Here is a 13,972-nt window from a genome sequence, read left to right on the forward strand (position 1 = left end):
GTAAAACTGCGAGTGGAACCGGAGTTTCTATTGTAAAATTAGGATCAGGGCCGTGTAAATATTTCTTTTTGTTAAGGGGTGAGCCCTCCCCTGGCTGGCCGGGTCCCCAGGACTTGTTTGGCAGCACGGGGAGGTGGGTGCCTGCTCCGAGTCACTGCTGGGGACCCGCACATGATTTTGGGGTCAGAAATACCCAAGGGGTGGCCCCGGCTATCTGGGATGGAAATGTTCCTCCTCTTCTTCCCCTTGCCGTGAGCTCAGCAGCACCCTGGAGCTGGAGCCGTGCCCGCCGGCAGCTCAATGCCTCGATAGATATCCACGGAAAAAAAAAAAACGTGGATGGGTTTGAGACTCCTGACCCAGCACCCGGGCCTCTTCCCCAACCTATAACCCAGCTCCGGCCCCGCAAGAGGCGTCCAGGGCTCCGTTTGCATTTCGTCTCCCCTATAACAGCCTCCTGTGTTTTCCCTCCTCAGGTATTTCGGCCGTGCCTTCCCCGGCACTTCATCCATCACCCACAGCCCGGGTGTCAGCCCCGCAGCCCCCGGCGCCGCTGTTGGTTTTGGAAGCGGGGGCTGGCAGCGCTCAGCCTCGGGGGGAGGCAAAAAACCCTAAAACCAGCCCCAGGGAGAGATCGGCCTGGGGATAAAGCGTGAGGAAGCGGTGAGGTGGCCGGGATGGGGACACTCGGCGAGCCCTGTGTGGCTCCCTGCGGGTCCTTCCCAGCTTTCTGCAGAAATTGCAGAGCCCAGCGTGCTGACGGGAGGTGGTGGCGGGCGGGCAGGTAGGGCTTGGGATCGCTGACAGCTCTTAGGGTCGCACCTCCGCGGGGAAAATCGCGGCAATGACCTGGCAGGGGTGGAAAAAAAAAGGATAATAAAATAAAAAGGGGTGGTGCAAAAGCCATCCCCAAGCGTTTCACCGCGGGGCTCGCGGGTGTGCTAATATTTATCCTAGCGCAGGCAGCAGGGTCGCCTTGCTTGAGGGAGACGCGTGTCGGGGGAAAACTCACAGTGGGTTATTTGATGAGGGGAAGGGTTTCACGAAGGAGCGTTCCCGAGGAGTTTCTCCAGCTCTCTCGCTCTCGGGGCTGCCAGCATTCAGCCTGCTGGGCGCACGGGCAGAGGGAAGGAAAAAAAGATGGAAACCTGCTCCAAAACCTACGGAAAAGGATGGATGTGGGGGGGTGGAGCAGTTCCTGCAGCTCCTGCCCCCCCAAATCCCGACTAAAACCTGGGGTAGGCAGTTCGGCGGCTCATTTCGGGCGGTCAAAAATGTCTCGGTTGTGTCTTTGGGTGGTTTTTCAGAACCCAGCGGGGTGTCTGGGTCCCTGCGTGTGGTCCGTGGGGACTGTGGCTGCCCTTTGTGCCCACCTCCTCTGGACGGGGCACGGGGCAGTGCCAGCACCGGGTTGGCAGAGGGAAGAAACGAGCTTCGGGAAGCGCCAGGGCTTTATTTGTGAACGGGATTTGCACCTGGGAGCGCGCTGTTGACTTTCAGGAGCCCTGGGCTTTGAAGTGCCCACATCACTTCTGGAAACACGCTTGCAGGTTTCTCTCTAAGTGCCTCGAAAACGCCTCTCGTGGCCTCGGGCCTCCTCCGGCTGCGGTGGCTTGGCCATTGCCCAGCCTGCGGCTCGCTGCGGGAAGCCTCCGGGGAGGCGGCTCGTGCTCAGGGTCTGGAAAAGTCCAAAATTTGGCCAGTCCCTGCCTCATCTTCCGCTACAACCTGTTTCACCGCGGTGCTTCCCTCAGCCTAGGATCCTTTTGGGGTCCCTTCCTGCGCCCGTCTCACCCTCCTCTCTCTCTCCCCTTGCTCCCGCAGAACCGCCAGGCCTTCAACAGCCTCAGCACCCCGGCGGAGGACGGCGCCCAGCGGCTCCCCGGCCCCGTGGAGGTGATGCCGGGCAGGACCCCCGCCTGCACCCCGGTGCCGGAGCCGCCCTCGCGGGGCTCGGGGCGCCGGGGGAGCCGGGACGAGCTCTCCTGCGAGGAGTCCGACTGCGGGGCGGCCGAGGACGAGGGCGGAGGGAAGGAGGAGGACACGGAGCCCTGGCGAGGCGGCGGGGCGGGCGCCGAGAGCCCCTTCCAGCTGGGCGGAGAGCTGGACATCGAGCAGATCGAGAACAACTGAAGGGCGAGGGGACGGCCCTCACGCTGAGGGGGCCCTTCAGTTGTGGGGTGGCCGGCGGGGCGCCCCGACGCTCTCCCCCGGGCTCGGCGGCCTCCTGCCGCCAGCCGGAGGGGGTCGAAGCAGCTTTGCCAAAACTTCATCAGGTATTTTAGAGCAACGGCGTGTGTGTGTGTGCGCGTGTGCGTGTGTAAATCTTGAAATCCCTTCTAACTACTGTAGCCAGCTATCAGCGAGCGCCCGTCGGGCTCTGGGGGTGAGGTGTGGAGATGTGCAGGACACTCGCAGCTCTCTCTGCTGGGCTCTGCGCCGGCTGAAATTTAATGATGGGAAGAGCTGGATTTTTTTTTTTTATTATTTTTATTATTGTTTTTTAATTTTCCCGACGAGGAGCTCACAGGCTGCCTCGCCCCCACCACCCCAGCAGCCTTCCTGCCGTGCTTTTTTTTCTCACCCCCTGGGACCCTCAGGGGTAGCGCACCCGTGAGGTGTGTCCGTGCCCGGTGCCGTGGGATTACTTGGCGACAGGAGGCTGCCAAAATGCTGAAATTTCAGGTAGCAGCACTGAAAGCTTTCCCTCTCCCTCTGCCTTTTGGAAGCACAGACAAAGTGGCGACCATGCCGTGTGTGCGACAGACACTCCTCGGGAAAATCAGCTGACAGCTTTAGCAGGACACCAATTTTATTATTTTTTTTTTTTTTTAATTTTTTGGGGGATCTTTTTCATTTCGGGGAACCCTCCAGCTCCTTAAAGCGTCGCTGTTAGGACCTCCTGGCTCACTTTGAGCTGTTAGGACATCCTGGCTGTCCCCACCCCACCCCGACCGACACCGTCCTGGCTTCAGGGTGGCCTCGGGCACCTCCTCAGCCAGATCCCCCCCGACCAAACCCGAAAATGCCCCAGAGCCGTGGCTGCCCATCGTGTCCAGCACCACACCGTGGCGATCCTGCCTCCCGCGGGACCCGGGGCGCGCTCTTGCCTATGCACACCGGGGACTGTAACTCACAAGGGCTCCTTCTCCTCCCCAAGGGCTGCTCCCCGTGCCGTGCTCCCCCCTGGCCGTTGGGAGGGTGACCAAAGGGACCTGCCCAGCCGTGCTCGACGCAGCCGTAGCACCCAGTTTACATACAGCACAACCCCTTTGCCTTACTAAAGACGCTTCCCCACTAAGTCGTGGCCTTACCCCGGGCACGCGAGGCTGCAGCTCGCCTCGGTTTGCGGGCTGGGTGTTCCCTTGGCGGTGCTGTATGAGCTCATGTACTCGTTTTCAGTTTAAGAAAGCCTTACTTTTAAAAAAAAAGAAGTTTTTATCTTTTTTTTTTTTTTTTTTCCCTCTCTCTAGAGGTTAAAAAAAAAAAAAAGACATCTGTGGATTTATATATATATAAATAAAATAGCGAAAAGTATCAAATATAATATAGTATGTGCCTCAGATCCAGGGGACGTCCCGCTGATTGTACAGCTGGCAGCTCGGCTGCTCCTCGCCACGCGCTGCAAGCCGGGCGAGAGCCGCTCCGTGCACCAGCTGAAAAGCAGGGCACCCCCCCGGGGGGCTGCTTCGGGTTTTTAAAGGACTTCACCCCTCACACAGATGCTTTGGGAACCCCTGCGGCAAATCCCTGCCGCCTGCCAGAATGTGATTTTTTTTAACTAATATGCAGACACCTGACCTTAGTCTTTGCTAGGTAGCTCACAGGCTCGGTATCGGGAAGATATTTCGGGAAGATATTCGGGGACTCGCGAAGGGCACGGCCCAACCCGCACAGCAGCCGTTTCAGGGCGACGACAAGCTTTAGCAGCAGCAATAAGGTTTGATCAGTGCGATTCCTGCAAAAAAAAAAAAAAAAAACGACAAAAAAAGAAAACCCACAGGATTTTAACGGGAAAATTCCTAGCACCGGTAACACACGCGGGGAGCTTGCTGGGTGTGTGCAGATGCAGCTCTTTGAGCCTGTTCTGTGAAAGATTACGTCTTAAAAGAAAAAAAAAAAAAAAAGACAAGAAGAAGTGTTTGTAACATAGATTGTAATTTTCCATGTTATAGCATAGTCTATTTGGCCAATGAAGTCGTGTTTCAAGTGCATTGTTTAAGGCTCCTGGCCGCACAGGATAACGGACTGACGTAGGACATTAGAGGATTGTAGCAGTGCTTTGACGGCGTTTATGGTTTTGATGTTCAAGGAATCCGAAAGAAGAGGATGGCCAAAAAAAAAAAGTAAAAAAAATAATAAAACGAAGCCTTCTGAAGCTCTGACCTGTAGTAGCAAAGCCTCCCTGTCACTTGCACAAGCGCGGAGGGCTGTGCGTGCCCCCGGGGAGGGGCTGCCGAAGGTGCCCCCGCCGTTGCAGGCTGCCCTCTCCCCGGGCGGGCGAGAAGACTGCTGATTTGTACCCTCTCCATGACTTGATTGCACTAGAGCAGCTCAGTCTCAGGAAATTGCTTGTTACTTTTACTGTGTAAATAAAGCTTCCTGGTTCAATAACCCCCGGCCGGCGTCTCGCCTCTCTCTGTGCTCTGTGCACCAGGGTGGGGGGCTCTCTCGGGGGGTCAGTGCCAGGTATGGATGTCCCTGCCCCAAGTTAGACCCCAAAAATGGACGTTTTGTGGTGCTGTGCATCCCAAAACAGGGGATGCAGCAGGGTGAAGGCACGTGGGGAACTCCCCGGGGAAACAGGGCAAGAGCCACCTCCAGCCTTCGTGCGCAGTAACTCCCTTTGTAGGGCCGCGCTTCCTTCAGGGAGCAAACCACGTAAAAAGGCTCGGGACAGACGGCAGGATGTTTATCTGCCTAAATTTAATCCGATTGAAGCCGCAGGCTTAGCATAACGGAATAAAAAGGAAGAATTACAGGATAAAATGCTCAGTGCCCCATCACCACCCTGATGTTGGACCGGGCTTTAAGGCGCCCTTTACGTGTGCGTGGACGCACATGGTGCTGTAGACTTTGGCTGAACCTCTGCCCGGAGGATGAAAGCTACAAAAACAGCCCGAAGGACTGCGCTAAGGTCATTTTCCCAGATGCAGTTCACTTTATTATAATTAATTCCTAGCCCACTGTCCCTTTCTGTCCCCACGGGGTGCAGCGCGGAGGATGAGCATCTCCAACGCGCCCGGCCGCGGCTCGCAGGCTCCTCCAGAAACACAGAGCAACATTTCGGGGTCCTTCAGCGCTCTGGGGCGGTCTCACGCTGCTCAGACGGTCGGAAACACGGCAGGAATTGCCATTCACCTCCTCGCAAACCCCAAAAGCAGGAGCCGAGCGCAGCCAGAGCAGGCTGCCCAAGCGATGTGGATGTGTGCACACGCACGCACAATTACGCACAGAGGTCCCAGGGGAGGCCTGAAGCAGGTTAAAATTCCAGCGGCCTCATTCCTTTCCACTCCACAGCACAAAGGCTGAGAGCCAAGGGGGTGCAGGGCTGACAGGGGACTTCTGCCCCTAAAAGGGTGACCCGCAAAGGTGGACCAGGCACCCACGGGGGCAGAGGGTGTGAGGAAGCCATCCCACATCTTGAATTCCTCTCCCCATTTTGAGCCCCCGCCCCTTCTTGCCAGGTGCAAAGCGTGCGGGTGCGAGCAGGCAGGCTGCAAAACTGTCGGGCGAGGGAGAAACAAATCCCCAGGCATCACTGCTCAGTGGCACAGCCCCTCAGGCACGCCGAAACGTGGCCGAGCTGGGGGTACAGGTGCCCCGTGGGCACACGGTGCTGGTGCAGGATGTGTCTGGAGCTGAGTGTGGGTCAGTGCCGACCACGATTGGAGCAGGAGAAGGCAGGAAACCTGCGTCCTGCTGAAACCTGCGTCTGCAGGTTCCTTTGTCAGGTTCCTCTGAAGGGAAGGAAAAGCCATCGGCCCCGTGTCCCCACCGGTGAGGTGCTGCGTGCCAGCTTGTTCCTAGGAAAGCATTTCAGGTCCCCTAGAAACCCCTGCCGGTGCTGAGCCAACTGAACACAGTACCACCAGGGCTAGCTTCACAGGACTGCGTTTATTACTGACACGAGGACACAATTATTCCATGGTTTGTCACAGCATTACCGAATTCCTGCTCTCTAACCCAGACAGCGGCTATAATCGGGGCAGAAACCCACCTGCCAGCCTGCTGAATGTGCCTGGAGCTCTCCCACAGCAGGGATTTGTGATGCCTGTACCTCTGTGGGAGCGCGCTGGCACCATGTTCATCTCCCCCACCCTCAAGGACATCCTCACCCCGCCTCAGGCACCCCAAAAGGCACAGAGCTGGTGGCAGCGTGATGTGCTCCATGTCCTCGATCCTATAACTCTGCCACCGCGCCGCTGCTACAGCTGGCTGAGGATAACGTCGACCGCCTCGGCCAGGTTGTTCACGTAGGCGTCGGGCTTCACCTGCGGGTGGTTTTCATCACAAGGCCTGCGGAGACAGAAGGGACAAGTGAGAGAGGGCGGACTCCCCGCCTGTTTCTCTGAAATAGGTAAGGAAAGGAAGAATTCACTTCTGACCCAGAAACGTGAGAGGTCTGAACGCAGTTTTAATGAATGGGAAGGCTCAGCTGGGGTTGAACGTTGCAGGATCACCACCTTCCTGTCAGCCGAGTGGTGGTGGTTCCCTCTGTGGCCACAAAAGGGGTCAGACTCACACTGCCATGCAAATCACAACCCCGAAGTGGAGCAGCTTGAAGCCACATTTGCAGCAATTTCAGATACCAGTGGCTGTGGGCACGGAGGCTCCGTCCCATTTAATGATTTGGCCGGGAGAGGAGAGGACACAGGAGGCAGCAACAGCCCGGGCAGCTCTTCCAGACCTCATGGCCCTCTTCTGGCTCTGGGGCTGAGAAAGCCAGCAGCTGCTGAACAGAAACCATATGCATTTTATATGCTTAATGGCTTTCCTCTGGGAAAGAGAGGAGAGCCCTCGTGTCCAGCTCCTATCTCTCTTGGTTCCTGTAAAGGGCAAAACTTTATTTAGCAAGGGCCGCTTTCTCAGCGAGGAAGACACGTTTCCCATCGGATGCATGGGAGCAGAGAGATGATGATTATTATTATTATTATTTACGATCTGCAGGATTTGTTGAGCACTTGTCTGTACAAGTACCAAGCTATTTCTGCAGTTCCAGCACTAAAGCTCCCCAGGGCTGTTTCCCTTCTGCTCATTTCTCAGCTGCGCTCCTCATTCCTGCCTCCACGAGCTCCTCACAAAGGCAGAGCCTCTCTCGGGAGCCCACGCTGCTCCAGATTTTGTTTGCTGGGAAGTTACAGCTAGGAACGAGAAAAGCCCCTGCTGGCCAGGCTTCTTTGTGTCACCTACGGAGTGGCATCCGACACAGATTTTGGTGCCGGCTGCTGTGAAAACATTTTATTTAAAAGGTGGAAGGTTAGGCCACGGGTCTTTATTTAATTCCCCAAGTTCTATCTTGTTATGAGTCTAGGGTGCAATATGAGCAGTAATTATGATGATTTTTAATTTTTTTTACAACCAAAGAAGAATTTGTATCGCAGAAAGTAAAGCAAGTTATAAAATGCAATGGAGAAAAACCTTAAAATATAAACAGAGTAAAAATCCAGTACATGCACAAGTTTCATGTGCCAATTATTGCTCACTCCCTGATTTAACCAAGAGTCTTTTATGAATACAGAAATTTTGGATATGGTAAAATACTCAATTCTTGGCAATAATCCTCTAATTTGAGTGGGGATCCAAAAAACAAATAGTGAACAAAACTTCTCATTCTACACACCGAAAAATGTTTCTTTCCTTGCTTATATGTTAAGAGGAAATTTTAAGATGTGCTTGAAAGGAAAGCTTCAAAAAATTGTCAGTGACACTGCACTCTTTGATCTATTAGCAGGGCTTTGCAGTTGGTTTCTGTGCTAACGATGCCGAAATCCACCTGGAGCTCAGCTTCTAAATGCTGGCGAGCGAGGAGACGCGCTGCACGCGCTGGTGTGCTGTGGAAGGGCTGGGTGTGGGTACATGGACCTGAACAGAGCGAGCTGGGAAGTCAGGCTCAGGTGCTACAACACTTCTGACAAGTTCACTGTGGATTCAGGCCAAGAAACTTGCAGGCATTCCTGGTGTTAGGCACATGGTGGCCACCTTGGAGGGCTGCAGCCAGCCCAGCAGCATCCTGCTCCAGATGTGGGCTGCATTGCCACCCGCTGCACCCCTGTTATTCCTCAGACATACCTAATATGTACCTCTATATACCTAAATTGATGCCTGTTCTTCTACGTTACAGCCCCAAAAACAAACTTCCCCGCTCTCCTGCCTCTCCTGAGGCCGAGCCGAGGAGCTGGTCTTCTTCTCAGCACTACCCCAGGAGCCGATCCTTGTGGCCACGGCCTTTGTCTTGCAGAGCGCTTTGTAACTCACAACTGCAACACATAGCCAAGAAACATTGTTTTTATCCCCCAAAAGGGGAAAAGGGTCAAAAGGACCCTGCAAGCAATAACCCCCAAGCACTAACGCTGAGACACAAGCGGCCAAATGAACCTGGGGCCTGTCAGAAATGGGGCAGCAGGGGGCTGTGACAGGAGACCACCAGGCCTGGGCCATGGGCACCAAGCAGCTGGAGGATGAGCCCTGCTGGGCTCAGCACGTGTCCTGGATGGGCCTCACAGGTCAGGGCCAGGCAGGAACTTCACCAAGAGCAGATTTTGCCCTCCTGCCTTCAGCTTGGTTCCTCGTTCAGTGATAATTTTTTATTTTGCCTTTATGAAAAGCTGCGCTAGGGCAGGCATCGCAACGGCAGGTGGCAAAACTGACGGTGAAGGTTATCGTCGAGCACTGTCCTCTTTCATATTCCAAAAACACAAGAACCTAAAAGAATGTTTCATCTGCTAGGGAAATTGAAGAATAAACTCAGATCGAGCTAACTTGGAGATAAACTCCTTCTGGTTTCGTTTTACACAGGACTCCGGTTGCAGAGAAGAACATAAATCAAACTGACAGAAAATTGTAATCTCGAGCTGGATATTGAGCTGTCAGCAATCTTGGCCAGCGCACAAACTGCCTTGTGAAAAATCAGCTACAGCCTTGGGAAACCCTCTCCTCGGGGAAGCCTGGGCTCCTCGGGGCGGTTTTGCACCACGGCCTAGGCACACACACGTGGGACGTTTTGCAGCCCGGGCTGGCCATGACGGCCCCTGCTCTGGCTGTGAAATGAATTTTTGGCAGTGGATTTCTGCATGGCCCCTCTGCGGCCACCCTGCTGGTGGAGGAGACGGTCAGGGAAAGAAGCGGCCTAGCACGGGCACTGCCCGAAATCTGGCGTGGTTCCTCTGGTCAGGGCTGTGTGGTCATCCTATTCTCAAGCCACAGAGAGAAAACCTGTTGTGACAGGGCAGTTTCAGGACTTTGAGGCAGCCTCTTTCCTCTTTTTCCAGAGAAGACCTCTGCTGAGGCCTGGTGAGGAGCTTTCTGTCTCCTCACCATGGTCAGACACCCAACCTGGGGGACCATAGTGTCACCTGCCTGACCAAGCCCTCACGGTACCAGAGGTGCTGCAGGTAGGACACCGTCACCCCCTGCACCCAGAGGTGACAATGTGACAGGGGAGCACTGTCATGGACCAAATCTGTGGGATTTGGGGACACACAATCCGTGCCTGCTCCTCTGAGCACAGAGAAAGGCAGAATACATTCTTACACAGAAAATGAAGCCCAAAATGATCAATACACTACAACACACGAAAGATCAAAATATCTTTAGCATGGTGCAACATGGAAAGAGGTCTTGAGACTTGGCAGTTCCTCATGTCCATCCAGGCACTGAACACCCTCCTCTCCCCAGGACCATTTGTCACTGTCAGTGCCGCAGAAGCTCAGCAGCTATCTATAGCCCCATGTGCTCGGAGCCAGATCCTCCGCCCATACTAAACTGGTTAGTTCAGATCAATGCTTCCATGCCAGACATCAAGGGAACAGCAGGAGCAGGCTGCTGCAGAAAGCTGGCTCAGCGATTTTAACTCTTCACTCGGCCACTTGGTACGAAAAGCTCTAGCAGGGTATCAGGGCTACGGGCTAGCAGGTAGAGATGGCTTCGTCCTGGTGAAGCCCAAAACCACCTCCCAGGTCCAAAGAGGTAGTGAAAGATCAGCTCCTGCAAGAAGAAGAAGGTTTGCTGACTGGCTGGGTGACATTTCCACTTGGACAGGTCTGCTCGGACAAGCTAGCTGCCCTATGCAGGCCCAGCAGCTATCAGGATGGTCTTGAATTGCCCTGACCTGCTCTGTCATCTTCTGTGCCCTGTAGCAGCTGCGGTGGTATAATGGAGATATAACGGAGATATAACGGAGTGCCTGTGATGGATGGAGGGATCTGGCCTGCGTGTCCCTTTGTGAGAGCTCCTAGGAGTCCAGAAAGAGAATGAAGCTCCACAAAGACATGCCAAAGACAGCAGGGATGTGGGGACCGATTCTTTTGGATTACGGCGTGGACGACATCGGAGAGGTTTAGTGGATGAAAGTCTCAACGGAGGGGGCTGACATGGATGGTCATGGCCACGGGGGTGGAAGCAGCTACACCGCTCAGATCCACCCGAGACCTGCAGGAACTTGACTTCGGAGACGAGTAGCTGGGAATCGATCAACGCACGATCAGTATCGCGGACTAAAATTAGCTTTTGCATAGTTCTTTAAGAATAGGGACGGGTAGGAAAAACAGCAGGCAGGGCCAAAGCAAGGCACAGAAGTTAATTTGAAAGAGACAAATGAGCTCGCATTCCAGCGTACAGAGCTGCAGTCATTTGGCAAACCTGATCTGTAACACTGCATGTCCCACGATCGCTGACCTTTCCAGCAGCACAGTTTTCTGTGAGAGCCAGCAAGAAATCATCCCCCCAAAGCTCCCTGTGTTTGTACAAGGGATCTCTTTGTGTCACAACACCGAATTCCTGCTAACTCCCCAATTAAGCAGAGTACGCTCCCGCTGCATAAAATTAGATAAAAAAAAGATTAAAACCATTCCTCCTGACAATGTATTCTTCGGGGGCTCTTACCACGGCCGTAAAATATGTGAGCCAGAGTTTAACAAGATTTTCTTTATGAGGAATGTAAACAGACACTGTTAACCTCTGCTGGTCTCTTTGGACAGATGCAATAACTTCAGCCAGGGCTGCGAGTGAAAGTCTCGCTTTCACTGAACAAGCAATTTAATCAGCTCAGCACTGAACATCCAGATAAATCACGATGACTGACAGCACACCACCGAGCAGCTGATGAATGTCCGTACAGCACGTTTCCTGACGCTATGATGAGACAAACCTGCCACAAAGGCACCTGATTAAATGCGTCCAGTGCTGGATCAGGTCCTAAAACTTGAGCGAACTCTGTGCCTCGACCCTCGTATCTCATGTCACACCCCAGATGTCTCCCAGAACAGAAAGAGAGGATTTTCTCATTAATAAAAAGCTAATTTTGGAGACCTGCTGCAATGACTTCGAGAAGCAGCTAACACCTTCCTTTTGGGATGACAATTTTCCACGTAGAGGTGGGCACCTTCAACAAAAAGCCCTGACCATAACCCATGGAGCCAAGGAGCTCCAGGAGAGCAAAGCCCTGCCAGAGACATCCAGCAACCTCCACCGCTCTTCTCTTGCCTCCCAGAAGAGTGCACAAAGCTAATTGTCTTTAATTGCAACTCGTTTAAATTCAAGCATCCACAAACAGGTAGAAATTACTAGCCAAATTGTTCGCTAACATCTGAGGGAAGTCTGTGGGCTTGCCTCTTAATTGGTCCCTTTTAAGTTCAACTGCTGCAGCTTCAGCCCAACAGAAGGAACCGGCTTAGGTACAGCACTTCAGGCGATGCACCTCAACGCTCGGGGAAATACCGAGATGGAGTGGATAGGGAGTTATCTTCCTGCAAAAAATTAAATAAATAAAAAGCTTGGCTAACGCTAGGAAACATGACCCAGGTGTTGTTTTTTATTTTCTGCATGTCCGTGCACTTCCTGGTGGGAACACTCGTACTTCCCCAATGTACACGTGCTGAAAATGTAATTCGAAGTGTCGTGGCAATTTGTTTGTTTCTGATCAGCACCATCATTTCTCCCCCTGGGCAGCTGAGGACAGGCAGAGATGCTGGGGTAGAAGAGCTGGGGCGATGCCTGAACACCTTCACCTGAGGGATGCTGAGAAGAAGAGGTAAGAGGAGCAGAGGTGACCAGGACAGACCACAGAGTGGAGGCTGCCAGCGGGCACTGCACTGAGCTTTGGTCAGCATGACTCTTACCAATATTTCTCTTTAGAGACATGACCCCTACTCACAGCAGTCATAAATTTTCCCTTGAATAACCCCAGTCCCCTGGCACTCCTGTACAATGCACCGCACCAACCAGCCTCGGAGTACACAGCGAGGAAGCGGATGACGGAGGCAGCCGAGTTCCCCCACCCACCCCTATTTATTTGCTCTCTCAGGAAACACAGCACATGTGAACGTGCAAGATTACGAGCTTTGGAGATTAAAAGTTTTGAAAGACTTCATATGGGCTGGATAGGACATATACAGACAGAGCAATATATATAAAACCACCTTCTCCCACTACTTGAGTGACTCCACAAACCCTCAATGACTGCAGCTCGTGCACCCGTCCCCGGCGGTGACATCTCCGGGGTGCAGTGAATGGAAGCAGAGATTTACTGCTGAGTTTAACTCCACTGCCTTCACCGGAGCATCTCTGCAGTTGTACAAAGGGGCACCAAAAAAGCAGTGAGCTGTGGGATCAGGCACTGCATGGGGGTGCAGCTCGTGCCCCAGTACAAGCACTGCACAGATGTTTGCAATAAAAGCAGGTCTCCCTCTCCCCCTCAAAAGCAAAGGGAAGGTTTGCTGCTTGCTGAGAAAATCGCGGCGCTGCCCCTGCTCTGCCAAAGGACACAGCCCAATGGGGTGTTTGCAAGCACCGGGAGACTCGGCTTTGCCTGCTCGGTTTAATTATTGATGACCCGAGCGGCTCTGCCAAGTGACCTTACTCAATTCGGTAGAAAATCATTTTAAACGCCCCCAAAGAAAGAATGTGGACACAAACAGCTCCTTGTGCACACACACGAGCAGATGTGAGTCTGAAACGCAACCGGTGCCTCCGCCAGTAAAGGAACCTAATGTCACACAGGGGTGGGAATGAACGATTGCAGGGGCTGAATTGGAGGCTCAGCGTCTTGCTGTGTTAGGTGCTTTTAAAGACCTGCGCCTAGGAGAACATTTCACTGCTTTCCTTTAACACATTGTTCGCACAATCCCTCTTAAAGGTGTAAAACGCTGGCTCCCGCGTTTGCAGAGCATCGCAGGGGGATTAAAGACACAGAACCCGGCAGATCCAGGTGCGTGCAAGAGAGGAGCTTTGCGGATTGCAGGAGAAAGAAGAGGTTTAAGATCTGGAATTAGGTTTGGAGAAATGCAAGCATTAAATCTAAGTTGTACTGATAATATAACCCTCTGAATGAGACACGCTCGCAGATGAAGCATTAAAGGGCTGCTTCTCACCAAACCAGAATCCGAGCTACCCTCAGGACAGCAGTATTTCTCATCACATGGTGCTCTCTAATTCACAGCCTTCATCTGAAATGAGAACGAAGCCATGAGAACATCCATGCAGCTCCCAGGAACTGCAGACGGCGGGGCCGGCACGCGTGCAGTCGCTCCTCCAAGGCAGCAGCAGCCAAACTGCTCACGTGTGAGGAGCCAGCACCTCACTGCTTCAAAACATGCTGCATGTGAGAAGCCAAAAGAGCACTTAAGCTGGAAAATGAAGGCACGCTCCAGGTCTTTGGCTGCAAAATCACGTAGTGTGGACGAGGCGAGCTGCAGCGAGGAGTGAGCACAACCCTGCCGTGGGCTCTGTCTGACCTCTCTCGTCCCTGCCCACA

The 13,972-nt window shown here is 53.5% G+C and overlaps 2 protein-coding genes across 2 annotated transcripts in view; one reads left to right on the forward strand and one right to left on the reverse strand.

The window, feature by feature from the left end:
- The window catches only part of FAM53B (family with sequence similarity 53 member B), a 30,770-nt gene extending 26,149 nt beyond the window's left edge, over positions 1 to 4,621 (forward strand). The window contains exon 5 of the mRNA XM_082764801.1: positions 1,825 to 4,621. Coding sequence (XP_082620927.1) covers positions 1,825 to 2,133 — 309 coding nt within the window. The 3' untranslated portion in view covers positions 2,134 to 4,621. The remainder of the gene's footprint in view (positions 1 to 1,824) is intronic.
- Positions 4,622 to 5,875: 1,254 nt separating this feature from the next.
- LHPP (phospholysine phosphohistidine inorganic pyrophosphate phosphatase) overlaps positions 5,876 to 13,972 on the reverse strand; it is a 63,804-nt gene continuing 55,707 nt past the window's right edge. Inside the window, exon 7 of the mRNA XM_082764838.1 lies at positions 5,876 to 6,519. Within this exon, the coding sequence (XP_082620964.1) occupies positions 6,429 to 6,519 (91 nt within the window). The 3' untranslated portion in view covers positions 5,876 to 6,428. The remainder of the gene's footprint in view (positions 6,520 to 13,972) is intronic.

This window comes from Aythya marila (genome assembly GCF_965140915.1).
Source record: "Aythya marila genome assembly, chromosome: 7".
Lineage (NCBI taxonomy): Eukaryota > Metazoa > Chordata > Aves > Anseriformes > Anatidae > Aythya > Aythya marila.